Source organism: Rhineura floridana, chromosome 4 (assembly GCF_030035675.1).
Source record: "Rhineura floridana isolate rRhiFlo1 chromosome 4, rRhiFlo1.hap2, whole genome shotgun sequence".
Taxonomy (NCBI): Eukaryota; Metazoa; Chordata; class Lepidosauria; order Squamata; family Rhineuridae; genus Rhineura; species Rhineura floridana.
The window spans coordinates 22356353-22379517 of record NC_084483.1 but is presented as its reverse complement, the minus strand read 5'-3'; the positions used below and the strand labels follow the sequence as shown (position 1 = coordinate 22379517).

Sequence of the window (23165 nt, the reverse complement as noted above, 5' to 3'; positions counted from 1 at the left end):
CCCGAACTGTGGAACAGCCTCCCCGAAGAAGTACGCCTGGCGCCGACGCTTCTATCTTTTCGGCGCCAGGTTAAGACCTGGCTATGCTCCCAGGCATTTTAAATGTTTAATGTTATAATTTTAAATTTTTTCGTTTGCTGTTTATTTATTGTGATATTCTGTATTTTAATCTTTTTGTACACCGCCCAGAGAGCTACTTGCTATGGGCGGTTTAAAAATGAAATAAACAAATAAATAAATTAGGTGGTTGTGGCTTGGGGACCCCTTGCACGGTCTTTTGATAGGTGGGTTCTCCAACCCACCTATCAATCATTTGACACCATAATCATGTCATGTGATTGACAGATGGGTGGCACTACTGTGATGTTCCTGTATTAATGTAAATATGGTAAGTGCTGTTTGTATAGAAGATATGTGGTAAGTGGAGTGAAAGAGGAGGGGGGAGTAGATGAGCAGTAGAATGCTGGATGATTGGCTGAGTGTTTGAATGGCTGGGAGTATAAATGGAAGAATGACAGTTGAATCTGGGTGGTGGGTGTTAGTGTGGGTTGTTTTGGTGGTGTTTGGAGGTGGATGTTAGGAGAGTGTGGAGAAAGAGGGAATTGGAGTTCTAGTTAATAATAAGACAAGTATCACAGGAATAGATGAAAACATATGCTTATGTACCATTATAAAACTAATCTTGTTATTTCTGATATTTAATAAATACTATTTTGGTTAACCGAAGGCCTGATCCTTGGCTCCCAAAAGGGAGGGCAAAGTAATTACCAAGGCTGAAGGGAAACAGTAACGAATGGTGGCAGCGGTGAAGAGAATAATAACATTACAAGTATCCAGCGCAACCCAGAGTTATATGAGTTATCTATATAATAATAATAATAATAATAATAATAAACTTTATTTGTTAGTCGCCTATCTGTTTGAACGAACACTCTAGGCGACTTACATAACATTTTAAAATACAATATAAAAACAACATATTCAATATAAAAACAACATATTCAACAATCAATCTAACATCACAAAAACAGCAATTAAAAGATACAAAAAACTACTCCACCCCAACATTATGAGCATATGAATAGCCAGGTCTTTAAGGCTCTCAACAGGGAGGAGGCATGTCGGAGATCGTAGGGGAGAGAATTCCAGAGGGTGGGGGCCACCACCGAGAACACTCTCTCTCTGGTCCGCACCAGCCTGGCTGTTTTGACTGGAGGGACCGAGAGAAAATCCTGCGTGGCTGATCTTGTAAGGCGGCCTATTTGGTGATACTGGAGGCGGTCCTTCAGATAAACTGGGCCGGAACTGTATAGGGTTTTAAAGGTCAACACCAACACCTTGAATTGGGCTCAGTAGGCCACTGGTAACCAGTGTAGATCTAACAACACCGAAGTGATGTGATCCCGGCGGCAGCTATGCTTAATCAAGCGTGCCGCCGCATTCTGTACCAGTTGTAGCTTCCGGACCGTTTTCAAGGGTAACCCCACATAGAACGCATTACAATAGTCCAAGCGAGAGGAGACCAGGGCATGTACCACTTGTGGGAGTAGATGTATGGGAAGGTAGGGCCGCAGCCGTTGTATCAGATGTAATTGATACCAAGCTGTACCAAAGGGGTTGGGAACAGCATAAGCACGCAGTCACAAAAGTAACCAGATAGAGAGAGGCTCAGGCAAAGTCTCTGGGAACATTGGTTATAGGACGTGACTGGTGGTGCTGCCTAGCAGGAGGATCTAGTGAGATCTGTGCTAGAGCGGAGTGAGAAACCATATAAAGGACGGTCCGGACTGGTGGAGTCTCTGGTGGTGCCTAGTGAAAGGCAGTAGCCACTTGATAGGGAGAGCCAGGGAAGGATGTCACAACTACCCATCAAATTTGACCTGTAAGACCAATTGTGATGACTCACCAAGGCACCCTGCACTTCTAAATTTGCCACTATACTACTGTGGAAGTGCCATTTTATGCAACTGTGCCTCTATTCAAGCATAACCTTGCTTCCCTGCACATTTCTGAAGTCTCCATCATGAATGAAGTAACCCTTAGTTCCGTGGTGTTCAACATTTTTCATACTTAAGAAAATTGTGGCGAATGTGTTAATGTTTTCGCCACATTACAAAAAAATTAACTGTGTTTTTGAGGGTAGAAAAATACACAATGTTGTGAATTATTTATTGATAGAATTAGTGAGAAATCTGATATAGCTTTTAATTAAGCAGTGCAGGGAAATCAGGCATTAGACTACATCTCAACTCCCCCTCCAAATTATCATCCAATATCTGAGACCTAAAATTTGATTTCACCATTTTTACCACAGAAAAGGTTGATTCTCAAAGCCATGTAGAACCAAAAACGGAACAGTCTTAGAATCACTGTATTTAGAACCACACACTCATTTCAATTCAGATGTTCAGTACTTTGAAGTAAAAATTACTTCTGCAGTGAAAAGGTGCCTCTCCAAAGAAAGAAGTTTTACAAGCTCTTGAGATAAAGTGCATTTTGTAGTGTATAGGACCGAAGGCAACAGCTGGTATAGCACAGTGGGGAGGAGAGCCTGGCTGGGAGTCCAGAATCTGTGAGTTCAAATCCCCGCTCGTGTGTCCTGGGTGTCAAGGGCCAGCTAAAGATCACCCCCACAGTGAGTAGCTCAGGGGTTACGTGCCCTGCCACCTGTGCAGCTGTGGGCAAGCTGCAGAGTCCCAAGGAGCCCAGTTGCCCCCCAGCTGGCAGTTGCGGACAGGAAGGGGCTGGCTTGTACAGCTGTGGTAAGCTGAGCAGGCCCTAGCCAGCTGGGGAGGACTAGCCTCAGAGGGAGGCAATGGTAAACCCCCTCTGTATACTGCTTACTATGAAAACCCTATTCATAGGGTAACCATAAGTCGGGATCGGCTTGAAGGCAGTCCATTTTCATTTTCCGGACCCAAGGACAAATCTGTGATTATTAAGGGTGGAGGATGGGCACTTTTTAAAACTAGTACATGTATAAAATAATTTTATTCTTAAAAAATAGGTGGTAGAAACACCATTTTTTCTGCCTGTTATACCAATTGTAATGCGCTGTGCTAGATGCTGTATGATTTTTATTGCACTTTTATTGTTTCTTTTATTTCTTATATATTGTACTTTACTGTATTACCATTTGAATTTCAAAAAAGTAGTGAAAATAAAAATCAATATGGATATTTAATGCAATGGCTATGCCATCTCCCATCTTCAACCACAATGCACAGACTCACCATGGACCACCTAAATGAAGCTCACGGAGCAGTTTGGGAACCTCTGTTCTAGGACATACACTTTAACTACTTGCTTTGTGCAATACCATTCCTAATAGCAAAATATGACATTCTCTACATATTCATTAATACATTATACACTTAAAACATAGCCTTAAACAGTTAAAACATAATACATTCCACTGGAGATTCCCCCTCCCCCAAAGTACCAGAGTGTTCTAGAAATTGCTCTCATAGTTGATAAAAATCCAGAGCTCAAGTCTTTTAGTATAATGCCATTTGTTCAGGCTTAATGAAATGATCTTTGGTTTTAAGCATATAAAATTACTGAACTAGCTGAATTCAGGATTTGGGAGTCCCAAACTAAATTTAAATAAATGAACACATTCTCTCCCTTGCTTGTACTTCAAACGTGATGTGAAGCATAGAGGTAGAAAAATAAATAAAACTCTCACAGACAGTGCAGCGACCCTTTATCTTGTGCAATTGTCTTAATATGTTAAATATAATGTATCAAGTCCCCAGTCAGCCCCATCTTATGTTTACACGGAGGTAAGCCCCACTGAAATCCAATGAGACTTACTCCCAAGTAATCGTATATGGTCTTGAAGCCCAGCCGTCCTTCGCTGCAGTAACTGGTTTCTGACAGAGAAGACAGGAGGAGAGCGAAAGATCTGTCTTTTAAGCTGATTGTCCCAGACGGGAAATGTTCGAGGGGGAACAACTACGACTGCAATTAAATAGTTGCAGCTTTTTCTTCAGTGGGGAAAGACGGAAGATTACTCGCTTTGCATCCCCCGCCTTTTCTGCTGCTTACACTTCTTCACCTTTTTTTCACATAGAGAAAGGAGGGAAGACGCACCTTTATAGCACAAGGCTATACATGTTTACTCAGAATGTGAGTCCGATTGAGTTAAATAAGATTTACTTCTCGGTAACCGTGTACAGGATTGCAGCCTTAGGATATTAAGAAGAACTCCATTTTCGTTCTCTCCTATTTCGGTTGTCGAGAAGCAAAAGGCAACAGAGGTAGTAAGGAGAGTCACAAGTATGGCCGCGCTTCAAGCACCTCAAGATACTTCCCGCCTAAACGGGGCTCACGCTTGAGGCAATAAACAGAGAAATAATAATTAGAGTAATCTTTGCTTGGAGATGACAATTCCTGGTTCTTTCATTCAGGTTTTTTAATTTTTTTTTTAAAACCTTCAGGGCGGAAGAAAGAACTGCCAATTGATGGCCAAATAGCAGGATTTTAGCATAGCTGTGTTTGGTAGCTGGAAGTGTCTTCTCCCCCTCCAAAAAAAAAAATCAGTACATGTTATTTCTAGTTTGTTTCTTTGGTTTATGCGAAAACGTGATTTTTATTTTTTTAAAACCTTTTTAAAAATGACCCGCCAAAGCCAATACTACAACCCCTTATCCCTTTTAGGCAAGTTGGGGGTGGGAGAGAAAGAGAGTTGTGTACAACAGCCCTCCAGATTGGAATCTGAAGCGTGGCTTAGTTTGGATTTTGCGTTGCTGATACAAATCGCCGGAGTCAATGTATTTCAGTTGCCGACTCAACAGCGTTTCCCAGCCCAACTAGAGTTGAATGACATGCAGAAACCTCGTGCCCCACTGACAATGTGTTTTTTGAAATTAAAAAACAAACAAACCTTCCTCTGTTTTCCGCACAAAACAAAAAGTGAGTTAGGAAGAACATAAATTCCTCTCTTAGGTTGCTTTTCTTTTGCCCAGGGTTGACAAGCCGTTGCATCGTCGCAGGTGAGGCAAAATCCTATATTCATTGTTTTCTATAGTTAGGCAGAACTTCCGCTCTAGGGGAGAGAGAGGAGGAGAAAGCTTCTACAGAAACCTAGAAGTTGGAATCCTTTGTAAGTCTACATTAAGTCTATGGCTACAAAGGGCCAGAAAGGAGTTGCAGGGCGCTGCCTCTTATTTAGAGCGAGGCGGGAAGGGGGCAGGCAAAACAGTTTGCTTTTTGCCTGGTAATTGAATATGCACATGACTTTAACGGCCAAGTTTCTTGTTCACCACAGCGCAAGGCTTTTTCTTATGCACACACCCTTCGGGGATTTGTCTTTACCCAACTCTGTTCATACAGAACTTCTCTGTTACAGTGGATGAGGTATTCTCTGTACCTTTGTGGGCAGAGACCATATATTTAAATGTTTTTTTAAAAGACAGCTATACTATAACGATGTCTCACAAATTTATACACACAAATATAGACAAATCAATCGTATTACACGAAAAAATAACTCCACAAACTAATATGTAGCTACCAACAATGTGTGAAGGAAAAAAACCCCAAATGCTTTTTGATCCTAGACAGGGCTTCTTCAGTGATACATTTAAATTACTTCTGAATTGTCACAATAAGAAAAAAATATCCCTCAAACTTCTTAGCCTAATCTGCCCAGAAGTGATAAGACCAAGTTGCAAGCATGTTGCCTAAAAAAATAATTTAATATAAAATAAATAAAATGTTTAGTGGAGGGAATGGTTTTTTATGAGTGAAATGGTTATGCATTATATTATAAAAGGAACTATAAGACTCATCACTAATATATATATATCAATTACATATATATCTCAATATGAGTGTTAAAATTATTTGCATGTTAGTCCACGGATAATTTTTCATGTAATACGATTTATATATGTGTGTGTGTATACAATTTTAGACATTTTTATAACATGAGAAGTATTTTTTAAAAACTTTACAGACAGTTTTCAGGTTTCTCCCCAATTTTGGGGAGGGGAGGTTGCATTTCAGGGGTTGCTTTCCTTGGAAAGAAGGTCAGCAGAGTCTGTGGTGTCTTTATGAAATACGGTTTATTTATTTACACATGTTCCAACCTGAGCTTAAGATGGAGGGGTTCAAAGCATCAGCAGTCCAATCAATCTTTTCTATTGGACTTACAGAAGGCACCCTAAAGCCATGGTGCAGTGAGCCAGCCCCTCTGTGTGTCTCCAGCTCCCCAGCCTTTCCTCATACTCCACCCAAAAACACAAGCCTCTCCTTGGCCTCTGGAAGGGGGGGGCTCCTGAAGAGTTTCAATAACTATAGGATCTCCCTGACTCATTCACCAGTTAATGGGCAGTTGATAGACACATTAACTCACCTGGCCACTCTATTAGATTAACAAAAGGGGACTCATCTGACTAGTGGAGTGGGTTTCTCACCCCCAGGTGCAGGGTTCCAAATCAGAGGCTGGAAGGGGTCTCACAGAAATAATCTATCTCAACCCCCAAACCCACTACCTCCTTCCCTCACAAAGGTCTGTCGCAGACCTGCAAACAAACCACAGAACAACATCTTTTCTTATTAAGAAATAACATACCCTGAACAAGCAAGATCTCATCTGATCTTGGAAGCTAATTAGGGTCAGTCCTGGTTAGTACTTGGATGGGAGACCGCCTGGGAATACCAGGTGTTGTAGGCTTAGAGGAAGGCAGTGGTAAACCACCTCTGAATACCTTTTACCATGAAAACCCTATGAATATATCCAAAAAAGATTCATAGGGTTGCTGTAAGTCATAATCGACTTGAAGGCATATAGCAACAAAAACAAGAAGTCACTGAAACATACATCATCAAAAGCATAGTCATTGTACAGTTGTATTTCCACATGACACTACTACAAAACAGCCTATGGTCTTCTGGCAGATGGTGTAGTGGAGCCCCCATCATCTAGTCTGGCTGAATAGTCTTTGGCCACAGCAGCTACCATTGGGGAGACCCATTGCCCAGGCAAAACCTGTTGCTTTGTTTCTAGGCTCCCTGGGTTAAGTCCCACTGTTGCTTGCAGCAACCAATTACATGTTTTGTTTTCTTGATACCTCCATAGCTGGTCCTTGTGGATAATTTTGGGCTTGTGCCTGGGGTTTAACTGGATCTGGTAAACTACCTCATTTATTTTTCTGAGAACCACATATGGCCCTTCCCAAGGCTTATCTAGTTTAGGATTCCTGCCCGTTTTCCTTTTTGGGTTATAAAACCACACCAGGTCACCCCTCACAAAACTTTCCCCATATGACCTCACATCATATAGGCATTTCATTTTATCTAAGGCAATCTTCAGATTTTCTCTTGCAAATTGGTGCGCCTTCTCTAATTTACATTGCAACCCTTCCACATAGTCCAAAGGGTCTGCATTATCTCTCCCATCTTTGGGGGTGCCATACAGCAGACTAGTGGAAGTCCTCAACTCGTGCCCAAACATGAGAAGGGCTGGAGTACACTTGGCACTTTCATTAACTGCTGTCCTATATGCCATCAGAAGGAGTGAGATATCTTCATCCTAATCCCTTTGATGATGATGCACAAAAGTTGCCAGTTGTATCCCCAGGGTGCGGTTGAACCTTTCCACCATGCCATCTGATAGGGATGTGCAGGGGTGGTCCATGTTTTGTGGATCCCCAGAGTTTCACATACTTTCTAGAACACTCTTGCTTCAGAGTTCCTATCCTGATCAGAGTGTAATTCCCCAAGCACCCCAAATTTTGAAAAGAAGTTGTCAACCAAAGTTTTTGCCACTGTCACAGCCTACTATTCTTTTATGGCATAAGCCTCTGGCCGCCATGTGAAATAATCCAAGATATAGCAGTTGCCAGCCTCTGTTTCTGGAAGGAGTCCCAGAACATCTATTGCAACATGTTCCGTTGGGGCACCCACCAGATATTGCTGCATCGGAGCTCTTCCTGTCCTAGGGGGACCCTTCTTTGCTAGGCAAGCATCACATTTTTGGCACCAGTTGACCACATCCTGCCTGTACTTGACCCAGCAGAAATTCTCCTTTACCCAGGCAAGAGTTTTTGCCACACCAAAGTGTCCAGCTGTTTTATTTTTATTTATTTATTTATTTAATTACATTTCTAGACCGCCCTATAGCAGAAAGCTCTCAGGGCGGTGTACAACAAATAAAATCACAATTAAAATATGAGCAACTGTGGAAAATATATATATATATAGTACAATTATAAAACATTAATAAAATTGCCATTGAGATTTATAAATTAAGATCATATTAAGTTTAGAATGTTAAATTTAAAATATTTAAAAATTTACAAAATTTAAAAAGCCTGGGCTTTTAGCATCATGGCACAACACCATCACTTCTCTTATTAGTTTTGTTGGCACAACCATCTGCCACCTATATCCAGTCCCCATGGGCTCTACCCATTGTCTGTACAATATGCCATCCCTAAGCTCTAGACTCTCCCATTGGCTCCAAAAAGCCTTCACAGTAGTGTTGAATGGGGACACCATTTCCCAGGGAGGGCAAACCTGTGTGTTAATTTTCCACCCACACACAATCTTGATGTCTGGGTCCTCTGTAAGACCCTCATGTGCTCCAGGGTCCACCCTTGTAGTGCCACAGTCTCTACAAAAGGAGTAGTTGTACTTCTGCAAACCCATAGGCTAGGGCTTTCCATCTGCTTTTGCCCTTTCTCCTCCTCCAAGGCAGCCAACTCTTTGCTTTCCTGCCTTGGGCAGTAGCTGCAGTTGTCCTGCCAACAAGGCCATCTGGATAATGCATCTGTGGGTGATGGTAAAGTCATATTCCTGCAGCTTCGGTAGCCACCTTGTTATTTGACCCTCAGGATTTTTGAATCGGAATAACCGTTGCAGGGACGAATGATCTGTTCTCACAACAAACTTTCTCCCATACAGATAATGGTGAAAATATTCTATGGACCTCAAAACCACAAGGAGTTCTTTGCCGGTAGTGCAATAGTTCCTTTCTTCAGTAGCCAAGCTCTTACTGAAGTAAGCAACCGGCTTTCCTTGCCTAGCACATTCCTGTGACAGCACAGCACCAATGCCATAAGCACTGGCATCAGTATCTAAAATTAATGGGATCTCAAAGCATGGGTAAGACTGGAGCATTCGCAAGTGCCTTTTTCAACTCTCGAAAAGCTCTGTCACATTCAGGTGACCAGTGGAATGCCTTTCCCTTCTCTCCCAGCCCATGAAGAGGTTTTACTATATCAGCAAACCCACATAAACCTTTGATAGTAATAACAGAGCCCAACAAAACTTTGCACCTTGGTTAGAGTCTTAGATGTAGGCCAGTCCTCTATAGCAGCTGTTTTCTCCTTGTCCGTTTCAATCCACTTTTCACTCAAGGTATGCCCCAAGTAAGTGACCTCTCTTTGGAACAACTTACATTTCTTTGGATTCAGTTTCAAATTGGCATCCTTTAATTTGTCACAGACCATCTGCAAATGTGCCAGCTCTTGATCAAATGTCTTGGCATGTACTAGAATATCATCCAAATATAACAAGCAGGCTGATAGGGGTAGGCCATAAAGCACCCTCTCCATCAGCCTCCTGAAGGTAGCAGGAGCACTGCACAAGCCAAAAGTCATTACTCTAAACTGCCATAGCCCCTGCCCTGCTGTGAATGTGGTTTTTTCCTTGTCCTTAGGGTCCATCTCCACCTGCCAGTATCCACTTTTGAGATCTAGTATGAAAAACCATTCAGATCCTGCCACCGCATTTAAGGTGTCATCTATTCATGGCAGAGAGTAGGAGTCTTTTATTATGGCTTCGTTCAGCTTCTGGTAATCCACCCAGAATCTAAGGCTACCATCTTTTTTTTCTACAAGGACAATAGGGGAGGCCAAAGGACTGGTGGAGAGTTCAACTATTCCCTACCCATGCATTATAATAATAATAATAATAAATTTAATTTTTGTGTCGCCTATCTGGCCGAAGCCACTCTAGGCGACGTACACATTAAAGTTCAGTAAAATACAATGTAATACAAAATAAAATACAATGCAGTCAACACTAATGTAGCAGTATAAAACCATGTAGGGCAATCAATAACAATTATAAAACAATCACAGAAAAATTAGCCCACCCCAGAGATCCCAAAGGCCTGTCCAAAGAGCCAAGTTTTTAAGGCTCGGCGAAATGTATCCAGGGAAGGGGCATGGCAAAGATCGAACGGGAGGGAGTTCCAGAGAGTGGGGGCCGCCACTGAAAATGCATGTCCTTAATTGCCTGTAAAGCTTTTTCCTGATTTGCAACAGGTAATCTGTGGGGTGCCTGTTTGATAGGATGACTGTTTCCTGTATCAATCTTGTGTTGCACCAGTGAAGTGCACCCTATGTCTCTGTCCAATTTTGAAAATAAACCCTGGTTCTTTAGTAGAAAACCCTTTAGGGCAATCTGCTGCTCCTCATTTAGATGCACTGAACTGCACTGATACAGCCCAGCGAGAAACTCAGGCAGCTCCTCTTTGATGCAGTTCCCCTCCCAACTGGGCTGTGTGTCCACCCCTAACAACTGAACAGGTTCACATTTTGCCACCATGAGGCCTTTCTTCAACATCTGGGGCTCATCAGAAATATTCAAGAGCCATACTGGCACCCTGGGCTGCCCCAAATCCACAAGGACCTTAGCTGCCAAAACCCTCTCTAATTCCTGCCTGCCTGGACACATTTCCACCAAGCCCCAGGGCCCTGAACATTCAGCCATAATAATGGTCTCTGCCTGGGGGGGGGGGGGTAGGATAATCCTCTCCCCACACAGCAGGCACCTGCAAGGGGATGGTTGATTTTGGGCCACATCTTTGAGAGGCATCTCAAAAGACCATACCTGCAGGGTACCTCGCATAGTGTCAATAACACAACCATTGCCTATCATCAGATCCAGGCCAGTTATAAAATGGTCCACAATGTCTGCTTCCCAGATCACATGTTGCATATGGACTGGGCCAATTTTTATGCTCACACTTCCCCATTTCCTCACGGGTTCCGTTCACCATCTCCGTCTGAGACCAAGTGGCATCCTCAATCTAAGTCCCTTTCTTCCCGAACATGCCTACCATATCAGATCGAAGAACAGTAATATTTGATCCCGAATCTAGTATCCCTGTGCATTTTACACCACCAACTTCACAATCAACTGCCAAGATGCTATTATTATAGTTCAATTGCCCAGATTTAGGCACACACTGTGGAGCCTCCCTCCCTCCAAGCTTTGCCCCTTCTACTTGGTGGCACCCCATTTCCCAGACCTGGTTCATTGTCTTCTGCCCCTTGTGAACCTCTGTCCGGGCTTCCCTTGGCAAGATAGCAGTTCTCCTTTTTGTGGCCAATTTTGTCACAGTGCCAGCACCGAAGTGGCACCTTGCCCCTAAACACTTTGCCATTACCTATTGCCCTAGGTTTTTCAACCAAATCTAGGAACTCTTATAACTGGTCTAAAACATTAGCTGCCCGGTCAGATGGTTCCACATCCCCATTCACATTAGAAAAGGATGCATGCTTACCCACAAAGGTCTTTCTCATGAGGGGCTGCCTCCCACTCATGCTAGTAGCTGCATAGAATGCTTCTATCCCTGTGGCAGCTTCTACTGCTTCATGCAAGGTCTTTGGACGCTGCTCCATGATCTTCATGCAGAAGTCCACATCACTGTCCATCGAAGAACTGATCTTTTGACAGTATCTCCTGCATCTCCTCACTGGCATCCTGGTACGCTATTCCCACCAGATGTCTCAGCTCCTCAGCAAACTTGGGAAGGGCATCTTCCCAACTCCTCCTATGACTCCTGAACTAGCTGGCTAATTCAGATTGGTGCACAGCCCCAAACTGTAGGTTCAAGGCTTTCACCAAATCTGGGTAACTCTGCCTTTTCTTAGATTGAAGATTCTGCAAGACGACCAGAGCTGGCCCGCTAAGGTTGGCTGCGAGGAATCCTCCTCTCTGACCTTCATCCAGCCATTTATTTGGGAGATTATTTCATACTGGGATAGGCTTCCCAGAAGATTTTGCCATCATTGAGAGTGGGCTTCTGGACCACACCAGCTGTGGTGACCAGCCTCCTTCTCTCAAGGCCCCTACGTGGAACACATGGAGTAGAAAAGTCTATAAGGGGAAACTCCTTACCCACAGTTGCTGGCTGCTGGTCACTCACCCAGCCACTCATTCCCAAGGTGGGTTGGAACTCTTGCTTCACCTCCTGCAGTTTCCCCAACTCTTTCTGGAGCTTTTCATTTTCATCTCTGTTGGCCAGTTCCAAGCTAAAGCTTTTGGGGTTTCAGCTACTGACTCAAAAACCCTAGAGTCCAGGCTTACTTCCATTAGCACATATAGGATTGTGTGGCAAATCAGTTGAAGCAGTTTCACATTGAAATCAATATGAAAAATTAGTCACCACTAACTTGTCCAACTGAAACCCACAAGAATGAAATGCAACTCACTTAGTCTGGATTTAAGCCAACATGATTTCAAAGTGCTATGCCTGAATTTGTTATAGTACAAGAATATTTTATTCAGGGACCCTGGAACTGTTTTTAAGGGGGGGCGGGGCTCAAGACTGGCAGGCAGGTCATTTTTATGTATTTTATGCATTTTTATATATGCTTATTTAATGGGTTAAATAAACAATCTGTCATATTCTAGCACTGTCACAATCATAAATACACTTGAAGAAAAAAGAAAAACATAAGTAGTAATTGCTCAAAGTAAAAATTACAGAATGCTTATGGATCATTCCAGCTAACCTGTTTTTGCTTCAGAGATGGAAAAGAAGAAAGCAAGGTTTTTTGTAGAAAGTTAGCTTTCCATTTATTAATGGAACTTCATGTAACATCTTTAAAATAAAGATGTATAAAGATCTTAAAATAAATTAATTAAAAATAAACTAAAGTACAATAAAATAAAATAAATAAAAAGATCTTAATCTTCAGTAGGGCTCCAATATACAAATTAAAAATGGCTGCTGCAAAGCTCTCCCCCCTGAGTTCTCCCAGCTCCAAGAAGTAGCTCAATTAAAGTACTTTTAAAGAGAAAGTATCCCTTTCTAAGGCATGTGAGCCCCTTTTATGAACAAAATACACCCAAATAATGGGACATAAATCTGGGGAAAAGAAATGCAAATGCCCCAGCACAACTCTCTAGACAACTGAGGGAAGGTGTACTTCTGAGAAGTTTAAGTGTAGTGGCCAAAGGACAGATGTATCGCTATAACAAAGGGAGACTCAGCATGCTCCAGTTTGCTGGCTGGAACTGTTTCTAAGATGGCTGCCAGGCAAAGGCCTTGATGAAAACAGAACAAAATAAGCACAGTATTCTGTTAGTATTCCTGGTGTGGTCTCCATAGATTACAGAATGGATGCTCATGCTTTGGAGACCTCTTTGTAGTGGCAGTGCAGGAAACCATTTTTTTGCCAGAATTTAAGAACACTGCTGTACCACTATCTATTTTGCCTGGTCATTTGGGGGGGGCTCAGCCCACCCATGATTTTATTGCATTGCAGAATGTAGGCCTCTTGTCACAGTCAGTCAATGTAATAAGATGTTCTTTAATTCACTAATTTTTTTTTTTACTCCAGAGAGGAGTTAAAATGAGGAAGCATCAGTTGTTTGTAATGAGTAAAGGGAAATAATGGCATTACTCCGGAACTCTTTGATTTGTGTGCAAGTTTGTTTATTTAATTTTATTTATTTTATACTATCCATATTTAAAAGATTACAATAACAATAAAATAAACTTACAACAGATTAAAATACTTATGTAAATACAAAACATTTTTATAATTTTTACTGAAAGGATTGCAATATTGGTGCCATGCAGGCTACTCTAGGGAGGATGCTCCAAAGCCAGAGCACCACCACTTGAAAACCTCTCTCTTTCATTGTTGAGTACCATACCTCTGATAAAGGAGGCTCCTGAAGTAGGACTTCAACAGAAGACCTCAGAATGTGAGACAAATTGGTATGGGAAGAGGCACTCCTTCAGGTTACATAAATAGGGACACATAGCGGAATATGCAGGGAATGCCTAAAAGTACTGGGGCATGTGGTCAACACGGCACTTCGGGAGGGAGTGGTTCCAGCTGACCTGAAAGAGGCGGTGATCCAACCACTCCTGAAAAAGCCTACCCTGGGCCCATTGGTCTGCAACAATTACCAACCGGTCGCAAATACCTCCTTCTTAGGGAAGGTGATTGAAAGGATTGTGGTGCAGCAATTGCAAGTGCTCTTGGATGAAACAGATTGTCTTGACCCATTCCAGTCTGGGTTCAGGCCTGGTTATGGGACTGAATCGGCCTTCATTGCCCTGATGGATGACCTTTATTGGGAGAAGGACAGAGGGAGTGTGACCCTGTTGATCTGTCAGCGGCTTTTGATACCACTGACCATGGTATCCTTCTGGGCCGACTTGGTGAGATGGTGTCAGGCCCAGGATGTGACTCAGGAACCAGACCAACGATTGTAGTTAATTTGTGTTTTATTAGGGTAATGTCCAAACAAAGACTGCGTTTTCTCATGAATCAATACAGGGATACAGGTCCTGCGGCATTGGGAGAAAGTTGACAGAGCAAGGGACTTCTTCCCGCCTGTTCTTTAAGAAGGGGCCAAACGGGCGCGCAATCTTTCGCTCCTCCTTAACTGCCCCTCAGGTACTGCCCGCCTTCCCCCCCTTCTCTCCTGTCTTTTCAGCTGTCTGCGTGTGCGCGGTGAGGGGGGAAGCATCACTCCCTCCTCTTCTGAAGTTTCCGATTCCAGGATGGGGGATAGGGGAGGGGCTGATGGTAAACTGCCTCCCCGCTTTTCGGCTGTGAGCAGCCCTCCCTCTTCCCCCTCTTGCTCTGAGCCTGAAAGAGGGGGAGGCGTGAGAATGTCCAGGGAGGGCTCAGGCTCCCCGTTGCTAAGCGACCTTATCACTGGCAGTTCCTCTGTTTCATCTTCACTCCAAAGGGGGGTTCCTCCCCCTTCCCTCTGCCATCCATCCGAATACTCTTCTCCCAACTCTCCGGGATCCAGCTCCCCGGGATTGGGACCCCAGCTCTGCCTTCCGACACCATCCCCCCTCCCAGGCTGTGCCCCCCTCCCCTTGTCTGGCTTGGGACGGTGGGGAAAATGTTGATGGAAAAGTTTTACCAATTCTGGAGCATGCACATCAGCTGCATCTTCCCATGATCTGTCAGCCACCCCATAGCCTTTCCAGTGAATCAAGTACTGCAGCTTGTGGTGTCTGATCCTGGAATCTAAGATCTCCTCAACTTCAAACTCAAGCTGCTCATTTACCAGGAGTGGAGCTCTGGGAGGTTCCTCCGGCCGTAACTCACTGGGAGGGGCGGCTTTCGTTAAGAGGGATCGATGGAACACAGGATGTATTTTAAACGTGTCAGGCAGCTTCAGTCGGTACGCCACGGGATTGATTTGAGTTTCTATTTCGAAAGGACCCACCCTCTTGTCTTGTAATTTTCTACATTTGCCCGGCCTCTGGAGGAAGCGGGTGGACAGCCATACCTGGTCTCCCGGTTGAAGGGGGGGGCCTCCTTCCTGTGCAGGTCAGCAACTCGCTTGTACTCCGTTTTGGCTTCGTTTAACTGCTGTTTCAGTGTCTGTTGCGCCGCTTGCAATTCCTTAAGGAAGTTCTCAGCTGCCGGTACCAGCATTCCTTCTGAGCTGCTTGGAAAGACTTTAGGATGGAATCCATAATTAGCGAAGAACGGGGTTTGTTGAGTGCTGGAGTGCAGAGAATTGTTGTAGGCGAACTCTGCAAAATGCAAATATGATACCCAGTCAGTCTGTTGATAGGACACATAACTTCGTAAATATCTTTCCAAAACGGCGTTCAAGCGTTCCGTCTGCCCATCTGTCTGGGGGTGATGGGCGGAGGAGAGTTTTAATTCCGTCTGCAACTGTTTCCACATTGCTCTCCAAAATTTGGCTGTGAACTGAGTTCCTCGGTCTGAGACTACGCTGTTTGGCAATCCATGCAGCCGGTAGACTTCTTTTATGAATAACTTGGCTATTTCTTTAGCCTCTAAGGCCCCTGCACAAGGAAGAAAGTGTGCCATTTTGGTAAGTAGATCCACCACTACTAAGATGGCTGTCATTCCTTGGGACTTGGGTAGATCAGTTATAAAATCCATGGAGAGGTCCTTCCAGGGTTCATGTGGGACAGGCAATGGTTGTAACAGTCCTGCTGGTGTCCCTGTTTGTGTTTTTGTCTGCAGACAGACAGAGCAGGACTTTACATAACTCTCAATATCCCGACGCATTTTAGGCCACCAGAAGTCCTTGGCCACGTTCTGAATGGTCTTGTAAATCCCAAAGTGTCCTGCTGTGATGGAATCATGACACTGGCGTAGGATTCTGAGCCTTAATTCTCCTTCTGGCACATATCTGGCGGTTTTGAACCATAACAGTCCATTTCTCCAGTGAAAGGTTACTTCTGAGTCTTGACCTTGTCCCGTCTCCTGCTGACATTTTAGCATGTCTGCATCTTCTTGTTGTGCCTTTTTGAGTTCCTCTTCCCATGAAGGCTGGCATACTCCCAACGTTAATTTCTCTGGCGGGATTACGTACTGAGGCTGGTCCTCGGATTCACTTTCTTTGTATTGTGGCTGTCTGGATAAGGCATCCGCTCTCTGGTTTTTGGCTTGGGCATGGTAAGTAATCTGGAAGTTAAACCTAGTGAAGAACTGGGACCATCTTATCTGTCTCTGGTTCAGCTTTCTGGCTGTCTGGAGGCTTTCAAGATTCTTGTGGTCGGAGCGCACTTCAATTCGATGAGAGGTCCCCTCTAGGTATTGTCTCCAGTTTTCAAAAGAGTCCTTGATGGCCAGCAGCTCCTTCTCCCAAACTGTGTAGTTCTTCTCTGCAGGCTTTAACTTCCGAGAGAAGTACGCACAGGGGTGCAGCTCCTTCCCTTCTTGGTCTAATTGTAGCAGGACCCCCCCGATGGCAAAATCTGAAGCATCTGCTTCCACTACGAAAGGGCGGTTCGGATCAGCAAAGCGCAGAATGGGCTCAGTAGCAAACCTTCTCTTCAGCTCCTCAAAGGCCTCGGTGGCGTTCTCTGTCCATTGAAACTTCTTCTTCCCCCTTAAACAGTCAGTCAGAGGAGCTGTTAATTTGGAAAACCCTGGAATGAACTTTCTGTAATAATTGGCAAACCCGAAAAACCGTTGTACATCCTTTTTGGTGACAGGTTGGCCCCAGTCCAATATGCAGCTTACTTTCCCTGGGTCCATCTCCACGCCTTCCGCTGACAGTCGATATCCAAGGAAGTCTAGAGACTTGAGGTCAAATCCACATTTCTCTAATTTAGCATACAGGTGATTTTCTCTCAGTCTCTTCAACACCGTCTTCACATGCTGGTCGTGGTCTTCCTGGTTCTTTGAGAACACCAGGATATCATCTAAGTAACAGATTACATACGTGTCCAACAAGTCTCTAAACACGTCGTTCATGAATTTTTGAAAAATTCCTGGCCTTCCACAAAGCCCGAACGGCATGACCAGGTATTCATACTGTCCGTAAGCGGTCAAGAATCCTGTTTTCCATTCATCTCCCTCCTTCATTCTGATCAGATTGTACGCTCCTCTCAAATCCAACTTCGTGAAGATTTTTGCAGAGCGCAGTCGGTCCAGCAACTCTGAGATCAGGGGCAGCGGGTAGCTGTTGGGGATGGTGATCTGGTTCAATGCGCGATAGTCGTTACAGGGTCTGAGTTCCCCCCCTTCTTTTTCACAAACAATAGTGGCGCTCCAGCAGGGGATTGTGAGGGGCGTATGAATCCTCGCCTCAGGTTTTTATCCAGGAATTCCTTCAGGGCCTCCCTCTCATTCTCTGTGAGAGAGTAGATTCTCCCTGATGGGATGCTGGTTCCTGACACTAGATCAATCGCACAGTCGTAAGGGCGGTGGGGGGGTAAAGTCTCTGCCTCCTTTTCATCAAACACATCTTTGAATTCTTCATACTTTGGCGGCAGGGTCACTTGCTCAATCTCTTGCACTGCCCCCGCTAAGGTGTTCTTGATTCCTTGAGGTTGACAGTTCTCCTGGCAATACTGTGAGGTGAACCACACCACCGCCTCCTTCCAACTTATTTTGGGTTCATGCTTTGCTAGCCAGGGCATTCCCAGAATCACCTCAAAGTTCGAGAGATCTGACACGTATAGCGAAATGAACTCTTTGTGCCCAGGAATTTGAAGTTTCACTTCCTCCGTGGCTTGTGTCACCCCTCCTGACTTCAGGAGTCTCCCATCGATAGTCTCCACAGCTAGGGGAGCGTCCAGTTTCCACCGGGAAATTCCATGACGCTTGACTAACTTTGCATCAATAAAATTTGTGGAGGGTCCACTGTCAATTAAGGCAGTGGAATTAAACACCACTCCTCTGGAAGTTGTAATCCGAATAGGCAAGACCAACACCCCCTTTGAGGGAGGTTGGATCATTGGGGGGCCTTTATACAACGCTGCCCCCAGTCCACCGGCCTGCACGTGGACTGGGTGTTCTAGTTTCCCGATGGCTCGGCTTTCCCCCCTTTCAGTCCACAGTCTCTGGCCACATGGCCCGGCTTTGAACAATAAAAGCATAAACGTTCCCGGCGTCGTCTTTCCTTTTCTTCTTCCGACAGTCTTGGCCTAGCCCCTCCCTGTCCCTCAGTTGCATTACCTGCCATCCCTGTAGTGGGAAGGGTCTTGTTGCGGGATGCCGAGGCTGAGTATCTCGGGACCTCCTGCTTCCTTTCCAGGCGCCTTCCTTCCATCCGGTGATCTATCTGTAGGCATAGCCGGATGAGCCCTGGTAGGTCAGCGGGGGGGGAGGTCCTGGCCAACTCATCCAGGATTTCAGCATTTAATCCACTCCGGTACATAAACATCAGGGCGGCGTCATTGTAACCGGTTTCCTGGGACAGAATTTTAAAAGCGTTAGTGTACTCGGAAACAGTCCCTTTAGCTTGCTTCAGAGCGCCTAGTTGCCGCGCTACTGTTTCAGCCCTTTGCGGGTCTTGAAACATCTCGGTCATCTCCTGTATAAATCCTCTGTACCTTTCTAAGACAGTATCCTTTCTCACGAGATACGGAGTCACCCATTTTGCAGCTTCTCCCTCCAGGAGGCTAATCACGAAAGCTACTTTAGCCCCATCGTCTGGAAATTCCGTATGCCTGACATCCAGATATAACTCACATTGAGCCACAAAGGTTGCCAACTGATCACTTTGTCCCGTGTATTTTGGGGGCAATCCAATGGGAACCTTTACTACGGCAGCTGGAGGGGCTGTTCGCATCTGGTCTATCGTGGCCTTCAAGGTTTGATTATCCGTCTTCAGCGCCTTGACTGCTGCTAGCAGGGCTTGAACATCCGTCTACAAATCAGCTACCTTAGTCCTCAGGAGTTCCACTTCTTCCGTCTCAGAAGTGGGGTTCGTCCCCCCCGCTGCTCCCTTTGACATATTGTCCCAGTCAAGTGAAGAGAGCGTTGAGGGTGATTTAGGTGGCTCTGTCAAGCTGTCAGGCCCAGGATGTGACTCAGGAACCAGACCAACGATTGTAGTTAATTCGTGTTTTATTAGGGTAATGTCCAAACAACGACTGCGTTTTCTCATGAATCAATACAGGGATACAGGTCCTGCGGCATTGGGAGAAAGTTGACAGAGCAAGGGACTTCTTCCCGCCTGTTCTTTAAGAAGGGGCCAAACGGGCGCGCAATCTTTTGCTCCTCCTTAACTGCTCCTCAGGTACTGCCCGCCTTCCCCCCTTCTCTCCTGTCTTTTCAGCTGTCTGCGTGTGCGCGGTGAGGGGGGAAGCATCACCCCCTCCTCTTCTGAAGTTTCCGATTCCAGGATGGGGGATAGGGGAGGGGCTGATGGTAAACGGCCTTCCCGCTTTTCGGCTGTGAGCAGCCCTCCCTCTTCCCCCTCTTGCTCTGAGCCTGAAAGAGGGGGAGGCGTGAGAATGTCCAGGGAGGGCTCAGGCTCCCCGTTGCTAAGCGACCTTATCACTGGCAGTTCCTCTGTTTCATCTTCACTCCAAAGGGGGGTTCCTCCCCCTTCCCTCTGCCATCCATCCGAATACTCTTCTCCCAACTCTCCAGGATCCAGCTCCCCGGGATTGGGACCCCAGCTCTGCCTTCCGACAGATGGGTATTGGAGGCACTGTTTTACAGAGATTCCGATCCTATCTCCAAGATTGTTTTCAGAGAACAGCATTGGGTGATTATCTTTCGGCCCCCTGGCAATTGTGCTGTGGGGTGCCGCAGGGTACCATCTTGTCCCCCATGCCTTTTAACATCTATATGAAGCCCTTGGGAGCGATCATCAGGAGATTTAGGACGATGTGTCAGCAGTACGCTGATGATACCCAGCTCTATTTCTCTGTAACATCGGGAGAGGCCATGCAAGCCCTGGACTGCTGCCTGGACTCGGTGGTGAGCTGCATGAGAGCTAATAAACAAAGTCTGAATCCTAACAAGACGGAAGCACTGTGGGTTGGTGGTTCCCGAGTTCAATAATTGGTCAGTTGCCTGCTTTGGATGGGGTCGTACTCCCTCTGAAAGAGCAGGTCCGTAGTCTGAGGATGCTCCTGGATCCATCTTTGTCGCTAGAGGCCCAGGTGGCCTCAGTGGCTAGGAGTGCCTTTTACCAGCCTTGGCTGGTAACACAGCTGTGGCTGTTTCTGGACCGGGATAGCCTGACCACTATTGTCCATGCACTGGTAACCTCCAGGCTGGATTACTGTAATGTGCTGTATGTGGGGCTGCCCTGGAAGTTGCAGCTGGTGCAAAATGCAGCAGTGAGACTGCTCACTGGGGCAGGGTATCACCAACGTGTCACTCCGCTGCTGAAAGAACTGCTGTGGCTGCCCATTTGCTACCAGGCCAAGTTCAAGGTTCTAGTTTTGGTGTACAAAGCCCTATACAGCCTGGGACCAGGATACCTGAAAGACTGTCTTATCCCTTATATACCCAGTCGATCACTGTGCTCTGCAGGTGAGGGCCTCCTGCAGATTCCATCTTATCAGGAAGTCCGTTCTGCACAACATAGGGAATGGATCTTTATTATTATTAGTGTGTCGGCACCTACCCTGTGGAATTCCCTACCCTTAAATATTACACAGGCACCATCTCTGTTATCTTTTCAGCGCCTGTTGAAGGCCTTCCTCTTTCAACAAGCCTTTTAAGTTGAGACCTTATCTCAGTCTGCATATGTGTTGGAATTGCTTTTTAATATGTTTTTAACCTTTTTTTTTTGAAGATGTCTTCAAAGCTTTTTATAAAAATGCTTTTAAAGTTGTTTTGTTTTAATGTATTTTAAAGTCTGTTTTTATGATATTTTAAACTGTTTTTAGTGCTTTTGTTTGCCGCCCTGGGCTCCTGCTGGGAGGAAGGGTGGGATATAAACAAACAAACAAACAAATAATAAAAGCAATGTTGGCCTGAAGGTCTATTTGAATGAGGCAGATGTACCTGAGGCTATTCTCAGAAAGTAACTAAAAGTGGTCTGTGCGTGCTGCTGTCACCAACTCACATTAACCACGAACTATTAGCTACCATCCACATATGGTAACATCAAAGTACAGTTCCAGACCATTCCCTGCCGCTGTTTAAGTATGCCTATCAATATGCAACATCCTCTTCCACTTTTATTGCCACTCCATGGCAATAATCTATTACTTTCATACCCTGTACTGGTGGAAACTGTGTTTACCCTTCTCTGCCATTGAAGAAACTATTGCCAAAACTGTTGCCCAGTAGAAAGTATTCTGGGATATCCCCCACTTCCAACTTAGCTGTGTAAGATTTTCCAAGGTGGTGGTGGAACTATTGTATATTTCTCTTCTTAAAATGTGAGCAATTAAATAAAGAAGTAATACATACTCTGCTGAATCACTAAAATATCTAGCACTCCCTTTAAAAAAAATTGAACCATGCCTAGTGCTGTGTTCCTATGCATATTTATGGAGTAGTAAGTTCATTTAAACATATGCCCCCTTATTCCAAGTAACCATGTTTAGCACTTTTGTTTAAAAGCTCTGTAATTATATTTATTATATTTTAATGCACTCCTATGGTAAATGCTGATCAAATGAACATGATGTCATTGCTATTGTTTCATATGGAGAAATGCAAAAACAGGAATGAGAGAGCACAGTGTTCCTCAAAATTTTGTTAAATCTATTTTTATTGTTGTTGTTATGTGCCTTCAAGTCGACCACGACTTATGGCAACCCTATGAATCAGTGACCTCCAAGAGTATCTGTCATGAACCACCCTGTTCAGATCTTGTAAGTTCAGGTCTGTGGCTTCTTCTATGGAATCAATCCAAATCTATTTTGTTAATGCTTAAAATACACCAGAAATAGTGTAATTTTAATTGTATATTGGTTTAAATTTCAGAACAGATGCCATCAAGTTTTGTTGTTCAGAACTGAACGTGGAACGCTCAAGCTTAAAAGCACTTCTATCCACATAAGAAGAGATGGAAGAACCATGGCCAAAGAAACTTAAAACTGATAATCAGTTGAGATCAACAGAGGAGCAACAGCAGCTGCTGAAAAAACTTTACTATTTAGATAAGAAGTCACCAAAGAAACCTCTCAGTTTTCATGAAGTATCTTGGGAGTTTGGTCAAAATGATTTGGAATTACAAGAGAGAAATAGTACAGATTTTAAAACCAACTTAAGACAATATCCACAGTTTAGACCATGTATGAATGCCAATTTGCAATCCAGATTGTTAGGAAATATACCATTCATTGAAAAATGGGCTCTTGAAAACAAATGCTGTAGCAATTTAAAATATTCTAGTTCTGAATTTAGTGAAAACAATAATTCATTGGTTCCAAAACCAAAACCTTGGACCTTACACGCTAAAAAAAGAGAAAAATCAAGAAAGAGTGGCAATTTTTCAAAGGATATTGAATTGCCAACAGTAAATACATTTTTTAATAACGTGGCAGAAAACCTTATTGCAAGAATAGAATCGTTACTTACAGATATGCTAGAATTCCAAAGTAATGAAAATTGTACAGGTTGTCATCAGGTACATGGAGAACAAAACCATATTCCAAAACCATTAGCAGATGGTGAAAACATCAATGATAAAACCCCACATGTATGTTGGCCAGCTAGCAATTTCATGAAAGAAACAAACTCAGACCTTGGAAC

The 23165-nt window shown here is 44.3% G+C and overlaps 1 protein-coding gene across 1 annotated transcript in view; it reads left to right on the top strand.

Annotated features, from left to right (window-relative positions):
* The window catches only part of RAD51AP2 (RAD51 associated protein 2), a 69780-nt gene that overhangs the window by 40106 nt on the left and 6509 nt on the right, over positions 1-23165 (top strand). The window contains 2 exon segments of the mRNA XM_061626051.1: positions 5055-5107; positions 22395-23112. Of these exon segments, the coding sequence (XP_061482035.1) occupies positions 5055-5107; positions 22395-23112 (771 nt within the window).